Genomic DNA, 18385 nt, shown 5'->3' on the forward strand with positions numbered 1-18385 from the left:
TGGGAAAATCTGCTCCTACAAATCAGTTTCCCAAGGCCATCTGCTTGAAGATCAGACTGCTGGAAAGCTACCAGCAGCCAGATGAACGGGGAGAAGAAAGGAGATGATAAAGGGGGTTGTGGAGAGATGAGGAAGGATTTCTGCATGGAGCAAGGTGATGGGCTGGAATTGATGGCAGGTGGAAAAGTGGCGGCTGGAGAGTCTGCAGTGTCAGAAGAGACAAACCATGCTCTGCCAGTCCTCCTGAATCAGATGTTCTCTAAGGAATTTGAAGAGACAGATGAGGTTCAGGTGAAGGGCTGTGGCAACTAGGAACTGTTTCCCTGTAATGCATTACTCCTTGTGCTCCTCCCTTTTAAGCAAGGAGCAATGGTGTGTCTGGAGAATTAGTGCTAAGCCCACCTGCGTGTAGCTTCCAAGGGACTGAAAGGTAAAGGCTCACAGCATCACTGGTTTTCTGGAAAAGGCTCTGTGTAAGCTACAAAGTAAGTTGGAGATGTCAGGAATGGGCAGAGGGTGAGAGCACAGGTTATAGGGAGAAATGTTGAGGGTCTGCATCTTGATGATGTCCCGAGACAGCGGTTGAAGGTGGGTAAGTTTCCAGGGTTCAAGAGATAACCCTTTCCTGTGGTGTACAGCACTTCCAGTTCGAGAGACTAAGGACGTAAAATCACCTCAGTTGTTCTTCTCTTCATCCCAGGCCCTTAAGTTTTCCCTCTGAACACACTTTAGCAGCTCAGTCCTTGTCATCCCAGCCCTTGCCCCCATGAGCACAGAAGAGCAGTCTCCTATGATGACAGTTAGCAATCGCAGGATGAGTTGACTTGGATGATGGAGTTGACATAGGATGAACCAACTTGAAAGGGTTGGATCTGATGATCTCTAGCAGCCTTTGGTGGAGAAAGGTGCAAACATTCCCATTGAGCTCAGGGGAGGTTCCTTCTCAGCTCCTGATCCAGTGTCCCTGAGAAGGTGAACAATGAGTTTCTTGTAATCATAGCTCACCATGTCCCGCGCGCGCTCTCTGATTCTGACTGGTGGATCAAAAGAGTCTAAGAGCCCTTCAACCCCTTCCATAATCTGTGTAGATGACTTGGTAGGAAGGATAAGGGGTCCTTTTTGGCCCATGGAGGAGGCTGTGAAGCCCTGAAGCGTGAGGGCTGGTCCATGTCATTGCCTTATAGTCAGACCAAGAGGGTGGCACCTGACTGCAGACTGCTGGTTGCAGACCATGAGCATCCGAGCCCAAAGAGCACACCCTGGCCATTCAGCCGTCTCGTTTCAAAGACATAAAGTAAAGGAGAGCCTGCCAGCTTCCCTAATAAGCTGTTCCAATATTTAATTGTCCACCATGATCCGAAATAGCATCTTATTTCAAGGCTTATTTCACATAATTTCAGCTGCCAGGCAACAGCTCTTTCCAGGAGGGCTGGAGTGCTCTCTGTGGTCAGCAGCAGTGTCTGTGCAGAGCCATTTCCTTGGCACACCGAGCTCCAGAGCCTGGACTTCACGGTACACAGAGGAGGAGGTCAGTTGAGCTGTGCTCTTGCCACTTTTGCCACCCCCAAAGCACAGATCCCATTCCCTGCCTCATCACCACATTGGCTGAGATTCAAAGAACTTTTTCTCCTCTCGCACCACGAAAATGAGACAGCTCATGCAGCCTGAGTGCTGTGCTTCTGGCCAGTCCCTTACTAGGGACAGCCGCTCTCTGAAGCAGTGATGCCAAGCAGCAGCTGAGGAGCCATGCATGGTACTCGATGTTGAATTTCATTTCCTGGAGCAAAACAAGTGTTAACTGCTGTCTTTTGTGCAAACAAATGATCATCTAGTCATTAAGGTTCAGAAAGACCTCTAAGATCATCTAGTCCAAGTGTCCACCTACCACCAATATTGCCCACCAACCATGTCCCCATGTTGCACATCTCCATGTTTCTTGAACACCTCCAGGGGCATATCCTTGGGCCCAGATCCTCAGCTATAATGTAAGCAGTTCAGCAGCCCTGGTTTACCTCATCCTGTGCCAGTCCAAGTATTCCCAATAATAAGGGCTTTCAGCCTGGAAAGCTAGAGCCACAGCTGCTTCCTATTTTCCCAAAGCTGTGCAGAGCATTAGTCATTTCACTGGGGTTTTTTTATTGCCATGACTCCAGCACCACCAAAACCCAGACAAGCCAAATCAGACTTAATTCTGAGTGTTCCTCAGGAGTTTGAAATGATCTTCTGTCCCCTCCTGAGTGCTTGTCCTCCCTCCCCACCCAAGCAACCCAAGTCTGACAAGAAAAACGTGCTGCTGCCTCTGCTTCCTCGACACAAACCAGGTTGACTGAAATGAAGCTGTGACTGCTGGCATTTCCACCCCAATTGTTATTTATTAACCAGTCTTTAGGATGACCTTGACACTTAATCAGTCATCTGATCCTTCTTGAAGGCAAAGCTCTTTCTCACACTGCTGGTTGGAGAAGGGTTGGATTTACTAAGCAGGAGCATTGCTCTGATTTTGGCAGTAAGTGTAAAAGAGACCCATCCGCCTTCACCTACCAGCTTTGTTCCTTAGATCAAGTTAGATTCATTATCATAGAATGGCTTAGATTGGAAGGGACATTAAAGAACATTTAGTTCCAACTCTCTGCCATGAGCAGGGCTCTCACCCACCAGGTCAGGCTGCCCAGGGGACCTGGCCTTGGTCCCTCACACTCAGCCAGCAGAAGCATTTGCTCTTTGCAGTTTAAAACATCTTAACCAAGGCAGTGATGGCCCAGCAGAACCCTGTGTCCCTACACCTTGTGTCCCATCCCTACAGAGTGTCTGTAGGAATGAGGTGTCAGGGATGGGGCAGCATGAGTAAAATCACTCGGCTGTGTTACACATAGGACTATTTTTCTATCCCCACCTCTGCACGAAAAAAAAAAAAAAACAACTAAAATTGCCTTCAAAAATTGAACAGCTGTGTGCTGCTGATGTGCATGCAAAGTCCTACAGCTGCTTTAGTGCCTCTTTTCCCCCTTCACAGATAAAACTGTGTTTGTGTAGAAGTAAGGGAATAGGTAAAACAGTGTCTGCGTAGAAGGAAGCAAATTGCCACCATCACCAGCTACTTTCAGTAAATTCCTGCCCCAGAGGTGGCTGACTCACACTCCTTGCTAATCTGCATTTCAACTAGGTCTGGGCAGAACCAGTTTGGGTGAGATAAGAACTGAGCTGGACATCGCTGTTCAAACCCCACGGTGAGCCTCTGCCTCTTTAAAGTCTCTTTTATTTCTTTTTAAATGAGAAAAGTTTCTGCCCTTCCTGGTTTTTGCTCAGATGAGAAGTTTCCACTCCATAAATACTAGATTTTGTGTCGGGGCAGGAGTTGAATTATGGGATCATCAGATTAAAAGCCACATTAAATCTTTAATGAAATGAGCTGTCTGATTATAGAAGTCATATTCCTATTATTTCCAACTTGGCCACCAGCTGAAAGAAGCTGAAACGTCCACAGGAACAGACAGCCTTATCTGTGCTTCACACTGCTCCAATTAATGTCTTCAGGAGGAGAGGAGCAGCTTTCCCCAAAACGATGGGAGCAGAGCCCGTGCCAGAGCCCCGGGATCAGAGGAAACTGAAGATCCCCACTTTGAGTCAAAGACATTTGGGTGGGAAATGGTGAAGTGCAGCTGGCTTCTGGAGGGTTTCGTCCATCACAGTTGTCTGAGCACAAAGGAATTGGAGGATCCTTCGGGTTAACATTTCTGGAGGGGAGGCTGGGACGCTGGGAGGAGCAGGGCTCCAGCTGTGCTCACAGCTGGCCAGCTGCCCGCTTCCTGCGCTGTTAGGAGGCGGTGACGCCTGCTGCCTTCCACTGGGACCAGTATCAGTTTTGTGAAAACTTCACCTCCAGATGCTCTCTCACATACAAACCTCCATACTGACTCCATGTTCAGGTCGTTTTGGTGCTCGACTGGAAGGGAAAATACCTAAATAAATGAAAAAATAGCTGAGGGATGAAGGCTTCACTTGCGTTTTTCTTTGATAGGGACTTTTCAGATGCCATGTTGAAGTGAAAGGACAGAGTTCTGGTTAAAGATCTGAACTGGGGCTGTGCTTCTTTGCAGACATTCAGGCTCTGAGCACCTCATGGAGCTGTAGATGCCCCCATTCATTGCTGGGGAGCTGGACTAGATGGCCTTTAAGAGTCCCTTCCAACTCAAACAGTTCTCTGGTTGTAGCAGTAGATCCTGCCGGCCACAGACTCCACAGTGAGTGAGTGAGGACCCCATTTGGAAAAGTGTCCAGCTCCTCCTTAGAGGCTGAAGTATCTTCCTGGATCTGGCTTTCAGTTCACATGGGATTACCTTTCTGGGACCTGAGATGAAAAATGTCCTTTTCCTTCTTGTCTGGCAGCCATTTGGAGGGAACAGAAGTGTTGCTTAATGCCCTCCTGGTAGATAGGTGAGGCCATGTGGATTCAGTCTTCCGCCATCCTTCAGATCCATCTGTGGCCAAGGAGTGAGCATGGCTGAATCCTGCTGCTCAGGGCTGTGGGTCCTTCACTGCCTATGCAAGGAGCAATGGTCTGACAGCTCTGGGCTATATAATACATTAATACACCAATATTCCTGTATAGAGCAGTAACTTTTGTTCTCTTGGCTTGCAAAATCTTCATCATGACTAATGGTCTAATGGTGATGAGTGCAGCCTATCTCCCCATGCTTTCACGACACAAGTAATAAAGATGCCTTCTGGCATGAGATCATCTGTCTTTTCTCTTTTCTCCCCCAGAAGAAGCTCCCTTCGTGTCTTTGTGCTGAGGCTTCTTTTATTTTTCATCTTATTGTGGCTCAGCTTTGAAGCCAAGCTCATACAAAAATGTCTCTGTTCCTTCTTGCAGACAGTTTTCTGCTTACAGGAGCAGAGGTGCACAGGGTAAGCCAAGCCCTAAAACCAGGAGAGACATTTCATCCGGGGTGGGGGGTGGGTGGGAAGAAAATGCAGTCAATCAAGTTGTTTTTAACACAGTACAATAGTTCAGTCTGCCATAAGCAAATGCAAATCAGGAGAGTGTGCTTGCAGAGCAAATGAATGCAAAACACAGAAATCAGTGAGCCATGCTTTCTCCGAAGGCTGAGCCTTGGTCTGTGTGCAGAACTGACTCATACAGGAACAGCTGATATGGGTTGGGCCCCTACACAATCACAGTCTGTCCTGTGGTCTCTGCAGCTGAGCTGAATTGATCAGGAGGCACCTGTTATGCCAGCCAGCTCTGCTAGGATACAACCCAGTGAGCTCAGACACACTGGTCTGGGGTTTGATCTGCTTCAGAAGCTTTTTCACTAGCAAAACTTCTACCATCCAAGCAGAGGGAGCAGGTGGTTAAGAACAGTTCTTGGTATTTTTCACTGTTGACAAATTGGACAGTGGATGGATTTGGTGGATGGCCCATCTTGTGGTAGGTGCCTTATATCTGGAGGTGTTCAGGGGCAGGCTGGATGGGGCTCTGAGCTCCTGTTGGAGTTGTGGGTGCCCCTGTTCACTGCAGGGGAGTTGGACTGTGTGGCCTTTCAGGGTCCCTTCCAACTCAAATGATTCTTCTATTCTATGGATGGGAGACCTTCACCCATCAAAGTGGCATCTGGAGATACCCAAACCATCTTAAATGTCCTCAGGTAACTTTGTCTGGGCAGTTGAATCCCCTCTGTTCCCCATACAGGCAGTGGAGCCTGTGAGCTGCTTGGCTTCATATAACATAAGTGTTCAAGTCACCTCCTGAATGATGGTGAACAATCACCTCTGCTGACTGTGCTTGCTCCCTTGAGCCTAATGGAGATGGAAACCTGGTGTCCTACCTTGACATACCTTGCAAGTTACTTAACTTAGACCTGAGTCTCCTCCTGAAGTGGAAGGGCTTTATTTCTTAGACCCTTAGTGACTGGGAGCACTTGAGCTGACCTCTGCTGCTTCAGGAGGGCATGGGTCTCCTGGAAGTCCCCACTGTCTCTGCTGTCCCTTGTGCTGCAGTATGAATTGAGCACCACTGATGTTGGGTCCAGCATCCTGCTGAATCCTTCCCATCTATGAAAACAGGGGAAAAACAGTCCTATATCAGACCAATGGTGTCCTATCCAGGCTTTGTTGGGCAGTGATCCCGTAGTTTGCTTTGACCCCCATGAACATGGATGCCCTGGAAATGGGAGTTCAACCCACCTGAGTCTAGATAACTACATCTAAATTGGAATGTGCTTTTTATGGTCAGCAGAGAGACATTTCGAGGTGCAATTATGTTCATTGACTATAAGAGAAACCCAGCTGATGAGCACGCTTACTGTTCTATCTAATTCTGTACTTACTTTACCTTTTTTCCTTCTTTCTTTCCCTTCCAGCTCAGAGTTCAGGATGACAGACGGTGACACAAATCTTCCAACTATCGAGAGAAGGTTGGGTCTGCAGATATGGAGCATAGAGGTATGATAAGGGGGCAGTTATGTTGTATGTCCTCTGTGTGTATGCCTGTGTCAAGAAAGATATTCTCGAACTAATCTGGAAAAAAAGGGTTCTTTCAGGTAAATAAATACAGCAGTGGGAAACAAGCAACTCAGCTTGCCCCTACATTTGTCGTGTTATTGCTTGGTGCTTTTTGTGTTCCTCTGAAAAACAAGGATAATTTTGACTGATGCATTTCTACAGAGATACTGGAACCTGCAGGGGCACCTTCTCCTTGAGGTAGTTTTTGCTTAGGGCTTGGAGCCAAGCTGTGCTCACTTTTTCTTTAATTCTGTTTCAATTCACTGGTGAGGGCAGCCTGGGGAGAAGTGGAAAGAGTCTCCAACACATCTTCAAGCGGTGGTGGCTTTCCACAGATCCCAGCTGTTTTCCACAGTGTCTTTGCCTTAACATTTCTCTCCAAAATATTGTATTAAGTTGCTTTCTAGAGGATCTGTAATTAGAGACGTTTTGGTTCGCAAGGATCAGGTTGGCATGCTGGGAAACAAGTCAAGCCACCAGAAAAATGTACGTCTTGAATTCCAGGGAAGCACAGAGTCTGTTCTTGTCCAGGAGCTGTGTGTGTCCTGGTGGGTGGCACGTCCCACCACCTGCACTGGGCAGCATGGCTGGTTAATTGTGCCTTTGTATGAGATACAATGTGCAATTAGGGTCTAGAGGAGATGGGAGACATCAGTGTCCATTTTTTCCCAGCAGTACTACTTGCTACACTGAAAATTATCCTTGAATTTTACAGGTTTGCCAATTAAAAAACATGGCCCAGAACTAAATCCAGGATAAGGTGTGCTCAGTTCCATCCGTGGCAAATCCACTATAAATGCAAGCTGTAGAGCATCTCAGCATGACCTCTGGGTCTTTTTGCCTAGGTCTGCAGGATTGCATCAGGGAGCATTTAAATAAACATATTTGTTGGTCTGGGCAAGCAGCATTTTCATTTTCACCTTCTGAAGTCATGGTACATTTGGAATTTCTTCCAAAAGTGACTTTTCCAGCCCACAAGCACAGCTTTGATTCTTCTTTATCCAAACCTTCACCGTCACTTAAATGACATCTTCCCCACTGAAGTTCTTGCGATGACCCAAGTGTTTGTTTTCTTACAGAACATGAAGATGGTTTCTGTACCTGAAAAAGCCTATGGGACTTTTTTTGAAGGGGACTGCTATGTAATTCTGCACGTAAGTAAGGTGAATGAACATTGGTCTGTTTGGGAGGATCAACGTTGTTTCTTGGGTTCCAGCTCAGTACTGGGGGCTGAAAGTGGCTGTGTGTGTGTGCCTTCACCATCTAATCACACACCTGAATGCAGCGTGGCTGTTGTAACTGCTCTATGTGTTTGGTAAATCAGAAGTCCTTAAAAACCATTAGCAGTAACTCGTTAAAATGACTGATCCATTGTTTTATGTCCAGATGTGGAAAAATGGCCAGTATGTTCCTGGCGAGCTACATCAAGGCCTGAATTTGTGTAGTGTATGGGAGTACTTTTGGGATGGGATTTTCACAAGATGGTGTGGATCATGGAGGAGCCACTGCTTTGTGTCATACCAACAGTGGATAAAGCTCTGCAGCCCTTCTCCCTCTTTCCCTTCGGAGACCTCTGCTGTCCCACCCAAGTTTGGTCCAGGCTTAATTGCAACCAGTTGAGTTCAAGCAAGGGAGAAGCACTGGCAAATCCACCATACACACCCTGTTACCTTTTGAGCGTTTTTGGAGAATCAGTTTGGCAGCAGCCACCCAAAGACATGCTTAGAGCAGAATGTGAGTGCTCTTGGAGAGAGCTGGCTATAATCACTGTAGGTTTTGATGCTCCCAGGCTCAGTTTGTATTGCAAGAGCTTCCCCAGGTAACAAAGCTCTTAGTCAGTCCACTGCTCTCCTTCCTCCCTGCTTATAAGTGGGTAAAAATACTCATCTGTGCATTCTGCACCTAAACTGGATGCTGTTCAAACAAAGATTGTCCACAGGACAATAGGACTTTGATCATCTTCAGCAACAGTGCATTAAATTGAATGATTTTGCCACAAATTAGTCAGCTGTGCCTCGAGGATCGGTGTTTTATTCAACCTCTACTGTGTTTTTCACTGTAGTATCACTACACAAAGCAAATAAACAGAACTTAGTGTCAAATTGAGTTTATAGAATGTGCTTTTATTATCTTTTCCAGGCATGGATGATAGGATTTAACACAGTAGGTGCTGAAAAATAACTGGCACAACTCGCATAACGATAAGCACACCTGTTCTCAGATCACTCTTCTTTCTGGGCTATTGGGTTCTCTGTAATAAGATGAATCACAGCACGCACACACGGGCTCAGCTTCATTTGGAGTTGTGTCTCTTTTGCAAGTCAGCAGGAGCTCCCACGCTCTTGGTGTTACTACGTAGTGTGATATAAGAAAGAGAAAGGGAGAGAGAATCTTCAGGCAAATAAATAAGAGAGTATCTGGTACGTTTTTTAAAAGTGAACTATAAGAAGGATGTTCTTTGAAGTTTCCATATCAAACTCTGCAAAAGTAGGACAGGTCTAACATATGAGGTTTTGGGCTTCCACAGGTGCCTCATTTTCCTTGATAACACGAGTCACAAAAGCATATACAATGGAAACGTGTCAGTGGAGCATCATTGGAGAGGAAGAAAGGGATGGGCCTTGGGAAAGGGCTCCATGGTCACTTGTTTTTGCCAAGTCTGGCCAGCAGCCTTGTGTGCAGTGCATATATGGGCTGTGTCTTCACCCCGTCGCATCTTTTCCACCTCTTCCAGAGCAAAAGAACCTCTCGTGGCACCGCTGTGGATTTGCATTACTGGATTGGGAAGGATTCATCCCAGGATGAGCAAGGTGCCGCGGCCATGTACGTCACCCAGCTGGATGCTGCACTCAGGGGGAGCCCCGTGCAGCACCGGGAGGTGCAGGGTCATGAGTCTGAGACCTTCCAGAGCTATTTCCGCAACGGCATTATGTGAGTAGGTAGCATCAGGATCTTTGCCTCAGTGCCACTGAGGATCTCTCTGCTTCTCTCTGTCTCGAAGGCTTCAACACTTCTAAAATCTGAAAAGCATGGATCAGCACTGGAGTTGTTCAGACTTTAGACTTCCTATTTTGACAGACTCAGTTGTAGGGATTGAGGCTGGACCCATGTCACTCTGAACTAATGATTGTTTCTCCAAGTGTTAGTTGTAAATGGTTTTTAACTGCCTCTTTGTTCACTGTAGGGTCTTCCTTCCTCTTCGTACACTTTAGATTAATATGCCCACTTAGGTCAATTTAAACCAATATCCTGCTTGCTGAGAATCACAGAATCATTAAGATTGGAAAAGACCACCGAGATCATCTAGTCCAACCATCAACGCATCACCAGCATGCCCACTAAACTGTGTCCCTCAAGAGCCAAGCAGGGTTATACATATCAGACAGAAGACTGAGATACTTCTTTCCAAAGGACTTTGTTACTAATGTTTATTTAGAATTTATTTACTTTTATTTAGATGCCCTGTCCTCTGCTACTGCCAGCAACCACATCTTCATCCCTGTTTACGAGCTAGTCAGCTCCACACTAGAAGTAATTTTCCTGCTGTGAAAGCAAAGCTTCGTTCTCTGAACTAAGCCATTGGAAAGATAGTATTGAATCCAGTCTTGTGGTATGGAGTCTGATCCAGTGGACCTGATTCCCTCTGGGGTCTTTGGAAGGTGACTGTGCTAGCAAGACACCATCCTAAGTGCCTCTCTTTTAGACCACTGCAGAAAGCCCAGATGAAAACCCATCCTCAGACTTGACCCATTCTTGCTTTTGATTTCTCTGTATTGTGCATCTCCACGGCCTCTCACAAGCTTTTTCTGGACTGTTGTGGGACTGAAGAATGTTTTTACCCTCATTTTAAAGATGAGTAAAAGGCCATGAAGGACTAAAATTCAAACTTTCCAAAGCATGTAGGCATAGAATTCTATTTGGAAACCTATCTGCCTCTGAAATCAGTGTGTGTTAGTCTTCATCACAGCCTAAACCACGTACTGAGGTCATACAGGAAGTCTGAGGCTGAATAAGAAACTGAAGCAGGCTGTTTCCCTACCTTGGCAGGTAGAGTATCTCCTGTGGATAGGAAGAACTGTGCCAAACAAGTCTGAATTACTGTGTGAATCACACACTGGCCTGACCATGTTTGCCAGTCTTTTCCAATTATGATAAAATATATTGATTTTCCATGCAGCAGAAATGTAAAAAATCCCAGCAATCATCTCTCTTTCCCACAAATGGTGATTAAATTGCTTCAATCATTACTGTAAGGCATGAAGCACGAATGTGCTGTTCGTTTTCTACAATGATCTAGGTTATGTGGAAAGGGGTTAAGCTTGTCCAAAAAAAAAACCTGTTAAAACATTCCGGGACTTCTTTGGGGGGAATTATGTAATTGTTATCCTGATGTAATTGTGTCCTCCTTGCAAAGTTGTGCAGAAAGGAGGAGATGGCATCACACAGTGAGACAATTACTGTGCAAACAGCAGCTGTTACAAAGCGTGCATCCAAGGATGGAAGGACAACAAAATTAGTAGATTCAATCTGAGAGAAAGACTGTGTCCTGTATTCCCTTATGATAGCGTTTTGTTCCCCTCAGGGGAACAGCTTTCTATCTAGAACAGCTATTTTGAATAAAAACAGATCTCAGCAAAAAAAAAAAAAAAAAAAAAAAAAAAAAGGTATATTTCCTGCAAAATATGGCTCATTTTTATTTGATTGTTTATGGAACGTTTCAGTTCTGAGATGCCACTTCTGTCTTGATGGGATTTTCAATTTGATTGTGGTACATTTCCATTGCTCTCCCTGACCTGCCTGCTCCTCAGCAAGCCTTCTTCCAAGATGCACAACATAACACCCATATCAAGTGGGTGGACACCATGAGGACTGACCAGGGACCAGGAACAGTAGAGTGGGGCCAATTAATGTTCCATTCTTAGGACTCTGAAATTATATTAGCTTCGTATTTGTATTTGTCAACAAAAGCTTGAAATGTCCTCAAAGGATGAAGGGGTTGCTATTTTCTATCCATCTCTAACTTCTTATTCCCTGCTGCCTAACAGCTACAAGAAGGGAGGGGTGGCCTCAGGATTTAAGCATGTGGAGACCAATATGTACAACATCAAACGTCTTCTTCATGTCAAGGGAAAGAAGCACGTGTCAGCCACAGAGGTAAGCAGGGGATGCTTCACTCCCTATGGACCATTCCTTCTTGCTTTCCCTCCTACGTTCATTTCCCACCTGATCTGCCTGCTCGACAGCTCTTTTTATCTTAAGAATAATTTACAAGACCTTGCTTGGGTTTGGTATTGTCCTGAGAGAAGCCGTTTGGCTCAGTGGTGAGTGCTAGAAAAATGAGCCTGTCACTGCATACCAGTTGTTATGTCCCCAGGACAAGTTCTCCATACCCATGGCTTGACTCCTGCAAGCTCTTGTCCCCTCTGTTCACTGAGCCCTTTCCTTATGACAGGTGGCACTTTCCTGGGACAGTTTCAATAAGGGCGATGTGTTCTTGCTGGACCTTGGGAAAGTGCTGATCCAGTGGAATGGGCCCAACTGCAGCATTGCTGAGAAGTCCAGGGTGAGTGTGGACAAAAGGTGCAGAGCACCCCGTGTTTGCAAAGAGAGAAATAGTACTCAGCATTTGCACAGTCACTGGTTGACATTGGTTTTAATCAGAGAGAATATGACTAAAGCCAGGAGCATACCCCTGAATGGAGAAAATCCTCGTAAATATACTTCCCCATGTGATGATATCTGCTGTACCAGAGCGGCATCCAACTCCCTTTGGGGAGATCCATTGGCATCCCTATGTGCTCTTCAGTCTGCATGACGTGGGATTAAAGCTAGTAGTGCTGGTAGATCTACCTGCAATAACTACCCAGGCGTAGGTGAATTTTAATTTACTTTTTAACTCACAGGGAATTCCAGTTTGGTCAGTATGAGACAAGCAGGAATACATTACGCAGGTTGTGATAAGTCAGATCCATGGTTCTTAAGGCAATTTTCAAAGGAGTTATTTATTACTTTTATGTTACTGATGGAGGATCTGCAATAGAAGGATGTGATAAACCAGATTTACCAACCGGTAATCATCAGAGTTGGTGGCTGAGCTCATAGCCAGTCATTATGCATATTAAAAGGCAGGTGAGGCAGCTCTTTCTGTGGTGACACCTGGAAATCATAGAATGGCTTGGGCTGGAAGGCATCTTAAGGATCATCCAGTTCCAACCCACCTTCTGTGGGCACCGGGTCATGCTGCCCAGGGCCCCATCCAACCCAGCCTTGAGCACCTCCAGGATGGGGCATCCAAAACTCCTCTGTGCATCAGTGCCAGTGCCTCATTGCACTCTGAATAAAGAATTTCTTCCTAGTATCTAACCTAAATTCCCCCTCTTTTTGTTTAAAGCCATTACCCCTTGTTGTGTCACTCCTCTTCCTGTTTATAAGCTTACTTCAAGTACTGTAAGGCCTCAGTGAGGTCTCCTGGGGGCCTTCCCTTCTCCAGACTGAACAAGCCCAGCTCCTTCAGCCTTTCTTCATGGGAGAGATGTTCCAAACATTGAGGCTGGGGAGCTGTCCAGGGCACAACGAGTTGAGGAGATGATCCAACAGAAGGGGAGACAGAGAAGATCTTGGGACACAGGGGAAGAGGGAGCAAAGTAGAGGGAGGACTAGAGGAACAAGCTATAGTTCTTCTCAAGCCTGGTAATCAAACAGATCATTTCCTAGGTCTAACAGAGGTCCCCCTTTCAAATCTGTTGTGTTAAGAGTCTTGGAAAAAAAATTCAGTGAAAAAGGGAAATGACTTTTTTGGCGTTTTGCACTGTTGGTTGTTTTGTGGCTGGTTAGTGTTGTTGTTTGTTTTTGTTTGTTTTGTTTTGTTTTGTTTACAAATATATATATATATATGTATTCATGTTTTCTGAATACTTGAAACATTTCAATGTAAAATGCCACCGTGAGGCATCCAGGGTCCTGCAGCATCCACCCTCATTTTCATCAGCATGCATGTGTCCCTCTCCCAGACCATTTCACAAGGTTATTGTATCTGCTGTACAGTGACAGATGTGCAATACTGCTGTAGTTACGGCATGTCTGTACCCTGAGAGACCTAACACCAGTAATGATGTACTAAGCAGTGGTGTTCTGAGAGTGAGTTAATCATGGAATCGTAGAATGATTTAAGTTGGAAGGAACCCTTAATCCTATCCAGTTTCAACCACTGCCATGAGCTGGCTGCCCCACACCAGCTTAAGCTGCCCAGGGCCCCATCCAGCATGGCTTTGAGCATCTCCAGGAATGGGGCAACCACAGCTTCTCTGAGTAGCCTGTGCCACAGCCTCACCACTCAGGTAATAAGCAAGTCTGATGGTCACATCACCCTTTCCAAACAGCAAAATTTGGAGGACGTTAGCGTCTTCAGAGAGCTGTGGTGATCTGGCTTAGACTACTAGTACTCAGTTGTTGCTTTGGGTCTGAAGCAGTGTTGCTGAATTCACTGTGTGGATTAGGATTAACCCCCTGGTGGTCCTTGTGCAGGGCCTCGCACTGGCTCGTAGCATCAGGGACAGCGAAAGAGGTGGCCGTGCTCAAATCGGCATCATTGACAATGAGAAGGACTCCCCAGACCTCATCAAGATCATGAAGATGGTGCTGGGTGAGAGGCGTGGGGAGCTTCGAGAAGCCATCCCTGACACGAAAGCAGATGAGCTGCAGAAAGCAAACGTCCGCCTCTATCAGTGAGTGAGGGTCTGGGCCCCCATCCCTTATCGTGGTGAGTACTGTGAGGCCTGACCACTTGCTGTCTCTGTCTTTCAGTGTCTATGAGAAGGACAGCGACCTCGTGGTGCAGGAAATAGCCACTCGGCCCCTGACACAGGACCTGCTCCAGCACGAGGTAAAAAGCATTAGACCTTATGGAGAGCAAAGGGTGCTGTGCTTCTCTTTATTTTCAGCTGAGCACCTGCTTCTTTAGGATATCTAATTTCCAGAAAATTATTAGCCCTTCCATCCTTCAAGATTAACAACTGTCTTCTGCAAACAGGACAGCTTAGCCTTTACATACAGCTTCAGTGGCCAGAGGTAGGCAATGGGTTAAAGCTGCAAGATGGCTAAAGATGGCAAACCCACCTTCTCAGCCAAGGGTGTTTTGTTGGATTGAGAGCATCTCTCATGAGGCTATAATGGCTAATTTTGTGCAGTTCCTAGAAAAAATATGTACTTTACTATACTGATGTTCAAGGGCAGCTGCTTCAGCCAGGTGTGGTAGCAAAGTCAATGTACTCAAGAACCCCTGCACCATGGGGTTGGTGGTATCTGTTGATACTGGGCTTAGAACTCTGCAAGGCAAAGAAATGAGCTAGATCTACATCTAAATCTTCAAGATGGATCCAAACTGGGTAGGCTACAAAGGAGGACCTTTGCCTGAGGAGATCTTTTAACGTTTTTTTTTCTGTTTCACTTCAGGACTGCTATATTTTAGACCAAGGTGGCTTTAAGATTTACGTCTGGAGAGGAAAAGCCTCCAACCAGGAGGAGAAGAAAGCAGCCTTCACTCGAGCTGTGGTGAGTGGTAATGTAGTGCCAACAATGTCGTGGGAGGTTAACTAGGCAATAATCTGGATCTGACCACTAATTATGATTAAGTGTGGGTCTTGAGGAACCAGCCTGAGTAATAACCCGCCTGGGGAAGAATTTAAACTTGTAAGGTAGGTGTGATGATGTAATGTAAAATTGTTGTTCAGCAAATCTCACTGAGAGCAGCTGTCACTGAAACTACAAGGAAATTGATTACAGAAAAGAAAATGTAAAAAGGAATACTACATGTGACTCAGTGAGAGGTAGACCTCTGGGATCCACTGCTTCAAGGGGTAGAGGAGGCAGAATGTATCAGCAGGGTTGAGAAGGAATTATATCAATAAACAGATATTAAAGGGAGGAGGCTCTTATAGTCTCCTGTAATCTCCTATAATCTCTGTAACATCCATGATCCCATACTGTGGGTGTAGGGGAGAATGAAGGGATCACGCTGCGGATAGTCACAAGTCTCATGCATGCTTGCATCCCTAATAGCATCTCTCACAGTCCGAGGCAGCACAGACCACTGCTGTGACCCGAAAAGGCATGTCGTGTTCTCAGCTGAGTGTAATACTTCTGAGAAACTGAGTGGGGAATTTGATGACTCAGGCTCTCTGAAAAAAAACAAACAAACAAACAAAAAAAAGCCAGAATGGATGCATGAGTGCTACCAAGGCTAACCCCAAGGTCATAGTATTTTTCACAGCACTGATGGGTTTGGGCCCAGGTTCTACACGTGAATTGGAAACCTGCACAGGGCTCTTCTGCTTGGTAGAAAGAGCTCTGCTACTAACCTGGATCACCTGACCCACAGTGAAACCATGGCTTCTGATAGAGTAGAGCACTCCAGAGTAGCACACTTCTGCAGCTTCTCAGGATCATCTGCCATTTTCTGGTAGAGCACACCTCAACGCTTCCTTTCAGAGCTGGCCTCAAGGGAGCCTGAGTGTGGAAGGCATTTGGTAGTATTTCATGTCACTTGGCATGTGGAAGTGAATAACACTGGGGAGCTTTGTTTTTAATTCATCTATTGACTTATGTGAAGACCAAAAATGGCTTCGTCTTCATTGAGATCTTCCTTGGAGATACTGAACTTCGATGTCCCCACCTTCAATCAGACCTTGCCTGGAGGTGCCCAGCTTCATTGCCAGTTGCACCTATTGTCTCAGAGAATAAAAGCTTAGACAAACATTGACTAAAAACATCTCACAATCCTCTGCCCCTCCTTTCAAAAGCTTAACTCAGCTGCTTTTTATAGGCAATCAGCTCTGCAATTTCTAGCCCTGGGCTACAAATGTAGAACAAAAGATATCTCTTTCTTTCAGTGTGGCAAGTGGGGAGGGATGGGAAGACCATCTGCTCTGCTTTTCCCTGGGGGTAGTATATGACTTTGGTATGTACAGCAGAAGATGAATGCTCAGAAGCCCACACTCAGGCTCCTTCCCAAACCATGGCTGTCAGCACTGTACCTCTGGGTCATCCTGGAGCCTGCTGAGATAAACTTGAGAGCAGTTCTCCAAAAACTAAGCAATGACTTTGACATTGTGACAGAACGCAGATCATTTTCATCATTATCACATTCAATCAGGCATCTCTGTTGAAGCACTAACTCAAAGGATGTTCTATTTCAAGGAAATAATTTGTTTTGAGGAAAAAAAGGGAAAAAAAGAGACTTTTGTAGTTTTATCCCTTCAGAACACGTCGTGCTCTGGGATATTTAACTGCCTGCATTCTTTCCTTGGCATACGTGCTCTCTGTCATGCTAAAGGGAGGACAAGATCCCTGTTTTAGAGAAGGTCTGAGTGCTGGGAGAAAAGCAAACTCAGCTCATGGGGCCCAGTTCATCACTGCTCCCCTTCTCCGGTCCTGGAGCTGCCACCAGAAGCTGTCTGTACAGCTGCATGAGATATTCTCTATCATAATAAGCCTGTTTGTAGACTTATTGAGTGAGACTTTTCAAAAATTAGATGCCATGCAGAGATTTATTTTAGGATGTCATCCAGGTGACTGACCTCATAGGGAACAGCTCTCTAAACACGAATGTAGACCTGAACAGAATGCCTGTAGATACCTTCATGAGTCTGAGTGCAAGTGCTTTCATCTTGGCGTGAATCCTGCCCTTGGTTACGCTGCTGTGCTCAGCTGGTGGAGGTTTGCTTTTGGGTCCCTCGTCCTCCTTCTCGTGCCTACAAGAAGCTTGGTGTGTCTCCACTAACGTCATTTTTCAACCTCCCTAGGGTTTTATCCAAGCCAAAGGCTATTCTCCTTCCACCAACATTGAAGTGATCAATGATGGTGCAGAGTCAGCTATGTTCAAACAGCTCTTCCAAAGGTGGACAGAAAAGGATGAAACACAGGGGCTGGGCAAAGTCTATACTGTTGGCAAAACTGGTAAGTTTGTTTTCAGAGACACAAATTGGTCCTATCATGGACTCTGCTGTACATGATAGGCTAGAGTTGAGAGAATATTGGCTGCCCCCTGTCCTCAGCACTTTGAAAATCCAGCGTGTGTTCTTCCCATGTTCCATACTTTCCACCTTCTTCATTAGAAGCAAAGAAGTTCTTATAAGAACCAAATTGCTGCTTATTCCAAACATAAAGGTTGGCAGATCTCATCTGAAAAAATGCGTGCAAAAAATTCACACTTGAAGAACTTCTTTATTTTCTTCAAATAGAAGCTATAGATGAACCTGATAAGGAAGTGCTGAACAGCATTCTGCTTTCATTTACACTGGCACCCACCCAAGGCCTTCCTGGCATCAGTGGGATCCTTTTAAATTGGTGTAAATGGTGCCCCCATTTATCATGCTGCTGCTGTGAATATTGCAGTGCATTAACTTCAAAGAGCAAACAACACCAAAGAAAGAAATCTTGCTGATGACAGTCAGAAGTGGCAGAGATCCTGACTGTCTCCATCATTAATATCTCTGAAGCTGCAAATATCTCTTTCCTTTGCAGGGTCTCACTTCTCTCTCCCTGCTGTCCATAATTACTGTCTTCACCATGAGCTGGAGAAACATGGTCATTGTATTTCTGAAAGGAATGTTTAAAAATAATGGAAATATTTTTACATTTGTAAAACAATTAGGAATTTTTAGTCAAGAGATAATTTTCACTCACCACTCATCACAGCCTCTCTGGAAAGTGCTGCATGGTCAGCTGCCAGCCAATAGTAGACCGACATTGGAGTGCATGGGCTCTTGCATGTCCCAAAATCCACATTTGCTTACCAGCACAAAACTGGCTTCATGCAACCACAGCCCAGGTTGCTCTTACATGTGTAGTGATTGTGTGTGTGTGTTTGTGCATGAGGGTGATG

General features: G+C 45.6%; 1 protein-coding gene across 1 annotated transcript in view; it reads left to right on the forward strand.

The window, feature by feature from the left end:
* Positions 1 to 18385, forward strand: part of VILL (villin like) — a 32384-nt gene that overhangs the window by 5262 nt on the left and 8737 nt on the right. Inside the window, exons 2-10 of the mRNA XM_065744976.1 lie at positions 6363 to 6444; positions 7584 to 7658; positions 9239 to 9435; positions 11550 to 11658; positions 11957 to 12067; positions 14029 to 14228; positions 14308 to 14386; positions 14956 to 15054; positions 17304 to 17457. Of these exons, the coding sequence (XP_065601048.1) occupies positions 6376 to 6444; positions 7584 to 7658; positions 9239 to 9435; positions 11550 to 11658; positions 11957 to 12067; positions 14029 to 14228; positions 14308 to 14386; positions 14956 to 15054; positions 17304 to 17457 (1093 nt within the window). The 5' untranslated portion in view covers positions 6363 to 6375. The remainder of the gene's footprint in view (positions 1 to 6362; positions 6445 to 7583; positions 7659 to 9238; positions 9436 to 11549; positions 11659 to 11956; positions 12068 to 14028; positions 14229 to 14307; positions 14387 to 14955; positions 15055 to 17303; positions 17458 to 18385) is intronic.

The sequence above is a fragment of the Cyrtonyx montezumae genome, unplaced genomic scaffold (assembly GCF_038088225.1).
Source record: "Cyrtonyx montezumae isolate F1298 unplaced genomic scaffold, pur_monq_1.0 scaffold_32, whole genome shotgun sequence".
Classification (NCBI taxonomy): domain Eukaryota; kingdom Metazoa; phylum Chordata; class Aves; order Galliformes; family Odontophoridae; genus Cyrtonyx; species Cyrtonyx montezumae.